The sequence below is a fragment of the Empidonax traillii genome, unplaced genomic scaffold, assembly GCF_003031625.1.
Source record: "Empidonax traillii isolate 1590-97213 ecotype Southwest subspecies unplaced genomic scaffold, ASM303162v1 scaffold73:size1297144, whole genome shotgun sequence".
NCBI lineage: Eukaryota > Metazoa > Chordata > Aves > Passeriformes > Tyrannidae > Empidonax > Empidonax traillii.
Window position 1 is genome coordinate 622,959 of NW_020955266.1, and position 3,838 is coordinate 626,796.

Genomic DNA, 3,838 nt, shown 5'->3' on the forward strand with positions numbered 1-3,838 from the left:
TTCAGGAAGCTTTTAACTCCCCTTCTTAAATGTGACTCAGAGTTTCCCTGGGAATTCCTGTGCTCAGCTCACAGGGGTGCAGCTCAACCCAAGCAGGATTAGTGACTTTGGGTTACTCTTTCTTGTCCAAACTGGAGCATTCAGAAATGTACATTTGTTACACTTCATACCTTGGTAAAACCGAAGAGCGTGTTCTGGAGTAGAGATACATCAAAAGGGTTGTATGTTTTCTGGTGAAGCTTTTGTTTTACCTCATTTTTTTTTTTTCCTTCTTTATTCTCCAGATGATGCATACTTACTACAGGGGCTTAATATTGAGGAACTTTATCCAGAGACATCTAGTTTCATTACATATGATGGGTCAATGACAATTCCACCCTGCTATGAAACAGCAAGCTGGATAATAATGAACAAACCTGTCTACATAACAAGGATGCAGGTAAAATAATTTAAAAGTTATTCAATCTAGTATTCGTACAAAAAAGTATCTTAAACATATTTGTATCGCTTTACATTAAAAATTAGATTCAACCTTTTGCTGTGGGGATCTCTGCATGCATTTTATATGGTTTGCAAAAGCAATGAAGAAGGGTTTTTTTTGTTTTTTCAAAAAGGAAATAATAACTGTTTAGAGCTCCATCAGTATCTTTGATGTGGGCCCTACTGAGGGGTTGAATCAAGTGGTTTCCAGCAGTCTGTTCCAAACTCAGTTATTCTGTGATGCTGTGAATAGTTATTTGGGGATTCTAGAACAAGTATAGAAGTGTTGTACTAAAATAACTGAGGTTATTGTTTACAATAGAGGCCATTCTTAGGTCAGAATAAATTTGTGTTGATAGCACATTAATAGGACAGAGATACAATATCTCCTTGAATAAAAATCAGCTAATGCCTTCTGATATGGAAAAAAATGACAGGATAGGTACAGCAAATACCTTCAGAAAAATCAGACTGATATGTTGAAGGCCCTATCAGAGACAAGCTGGATAAATTTTACAAGAGAAAATAAATTTCACAGTCAAAACCACACCGTTGAGGAAACACCAGGGGAAAAGTCTCAGACTACATTTCTGTACGACTTGCTTACAATCCAAGGCCTGACATCAGAAAACAGCAAGTTTAACACCAATCACAGTCTTCTCCAGAGTTTCCATCAGTGAGTTGCCTGCAGAGCTGTGAGCTGAACTAAAACCCACTGTCTTGCATAGCAGAACCCCAAAGGAATACTCAAACCACCATCTGCCTGCCCCAAGCATGCAGCAGAAGCAATCTGGCCTGAGAAATGAAATGAGGAACGATAAACCAACCCTAAATATCACTTTGGGATTTAAAATCATATTAACATTGTAAATAAGATGACTTTAAAAAGCCTAGGATGTTTTATTTTTGTGATATTCCTTCTGTCCAGTTTTGTCTGGATGCAGAGAAAGCACTTTGTTTCTTTTCTAAATGGGTAATTTGGGAGAAGGACACAGCTGAGCACAGGCAAACATGCTGAACATTCTGTACTTTTCAAACACAGGACCTGAATATTTTCCTACAAGCAACATTTTTAGTTGCAACACCAGTGTACAAAACACGGATTGGAATATTTCTGGAGTCTGTGCTACTACCTATGGGTTATAATCTCATGATACTTACTCCTTGTCGTGCTTTAATGGTTAGTTACATCCTCCATTATTAGTGCTGCAAATTGATTTCGTGGAATACTTACTAATTACATTGTGTACTCAGACTGGAAAAGCAATGCACAGCTCCAGTTTTCCCTGGAAGCTGTTAAGGATTTTCAGTGTATAAAAACCCAGCTCCTGGATTTCTCCACTGAAGCATTAAATGCCATAAACAAACCTCTTAAAATTGTATGCTGACACAGAAAATATTGTCTTTTTATGACTTCAAACCAAAATATTTTGGGCATTTCTCATTTACAGATTGCAGGCTTTTTTAACCTCTCTGGTTTGGGTTGACTTTAATTTGCCTTTAGCACAGTTGCACAGTCACCATAAGAACCACTGCTGGATGCACTGCATGACTAATTCCCTCTGATCTGTAAAACCATCCCAAAACAAGGCCAGAGTCGGCTGTAAGAACAATAATTGTCACAGCACAGACAATATCATGACAGACCTGTCAAGAGACAGAGGATCTCAGTTTTTAACATCATTAATTTCGTGACTCCAGCAGCAGGACTGTCAGTTTTCCTTCCATCCTGACTGCCCCTACCTGGTTCTGGAGTAACATCAACCAAAACCGTGGCTGCTCGACTGAAAGCTACACTAATAGCTACAAAACTTGGGAAATCAGCTCTTGTCACTCATAAAGTTGGTTTTCCCTGCTGCCATCCAGTACCGTGGACTCCATTTGTTTCCTGCTCAGACAGGGACACCTCATACCATTTTCCTTTGCTCCACACAAAACTAGTTACTTTTGTTTAAAAAGGGGCTCAGAAACAGAGGACCACAGAAGGAACAGTTTTAACTCTTTCAAACCCACCTCTGGGTACAAACCTCTGAAATTCTGTTTTGCTTTCATTTATTAATCATTCTATTTAATAGTGTTTTGTGTTGGTTTTTTTTACTTTCAGGAAAGACCAGAACTAACCCCCCCACCCCTTGCTTTGTATTTTGTACAGATGCATTCTTTACGACTGCTAAGCCAGAATCAGCCATCACAGATATTTCTGAGCATGAGCGACAATTTCAGACCAGTCCAGCCTCTCAACAACCGATGTATCCGAACTAATATCAACTTTAGTTTACAGGGGAAAGATTGTCCAAACAATAGAGCACAGAAACTACAGTATAGAGGTATGTTCTGCCTCCAGAATAACCCTTTCAGTGCCAAGACCAAGCACATAAAGCACACAAATAAAACCACTTAAAACTCCAGATCTGAGGGAATGATGGTATCAGTCAAACATTACATATTGGAAATAGATGAGGAAACTTGCCCAGAAACAGGCAGGAAACATGACAAAGAAAAAAAGCCTGGGATATCTAATGTGTTTTTAAAAGCAAATAGGACAGGCCTTCACTTTTCTTGCCTCATTTTAAAATCTTCTCACCTTACAAAGTGCATTTTGCTCCATTTTTTCCACCCACAGAGGGGGATGAGCTTGTCTTGCTGACAACTGATCTCAAAAAAAAAAAAAAAAAATTAATTTCATTTGAAAGGTGCGGCACTATAGCAAGCACTCAGACGCAGAAGTGTGGTGTTACACAATGGATATTAAACCATGAACCAACTCGGTCACCTGCGGGAAGAGCCTGACAGTGCCACAGCTGCAGCTCACAACTGGGCTTTAGTGTGTCTCAGGCACCTTTCAGCCTGTGCACACAGCTGTGTTACCTGCAATAACGGTGTAAAAGTGCCTTCTTATCAGTAATATTATGGTTATGAAAGAGTAGTGAAGGTTGGAAAAGAAAGCACATTTTCAGCAGCAGTGCAGTGACTTCAAAGAAACAGCCATTCAGACTTAATTCTTCTCCAGAAAGAGGAGGAAACTGAACCTCCTGGGTTTTTTTTCAGCCATATTAAGTGCCTAATACCTGGAGTTTGTTGAAGCCTAATGGTTTTTGTTTCTCTTTCAGTAAATGAGTGGCTCCTCAAGTAAGCAAGGCAGAGCAGGCAGAACCCATGACGACAGTGGAATGCTACTGCTGGGATCTGACATCATCTGGAATGCACCCAACCTCACTCCCTGGGTTCACAACAGCACGTGCTGTGGGAAAAGAGCTGCCATGCTGGAAACTCAACTCAAAATTCATTCATATGATCGGTGGAAATTTAAAAAAAAAAAAAAAAAAAAAAAAAAAAAAAAAAAAAAAAAAAAAAAAAA

At 39.2% G+C, this 3,838-nt stretch overlaps 1 protein-coding gene across 1 annotated transcript in view; it reads left to right on the forward strand.

Annotated features, from left to right (window-relative positions):
- Window positions 1–3,819, forward strand: part of CA10 (carbonic anhydrase 10) — a 174,388-nt gene extending 170,569 nt beyond the window's left edge. Inside the window, exons 7-9 of the mRNA XM_027880602.1 lie at window positions 285–439; window positions 2,633–2,807; window positions 3,591–3,819. Coding sequence (XP_027736403.1) covers window positions 285–439; window positions 2,633–2,807; window positions 3,591–3,613 — 353 coding nt within the window. The 3' untranslated portion in view covers window positions 3,614–3,819. The remainder of the gene's footprint in view (window positions 1–284; window positions 440–2,632; window positions 2,808–3,590) is intronic.
- The last annotated feature ends 19 nt before the right edge of the window (window positions 3,820–3,838 follow it).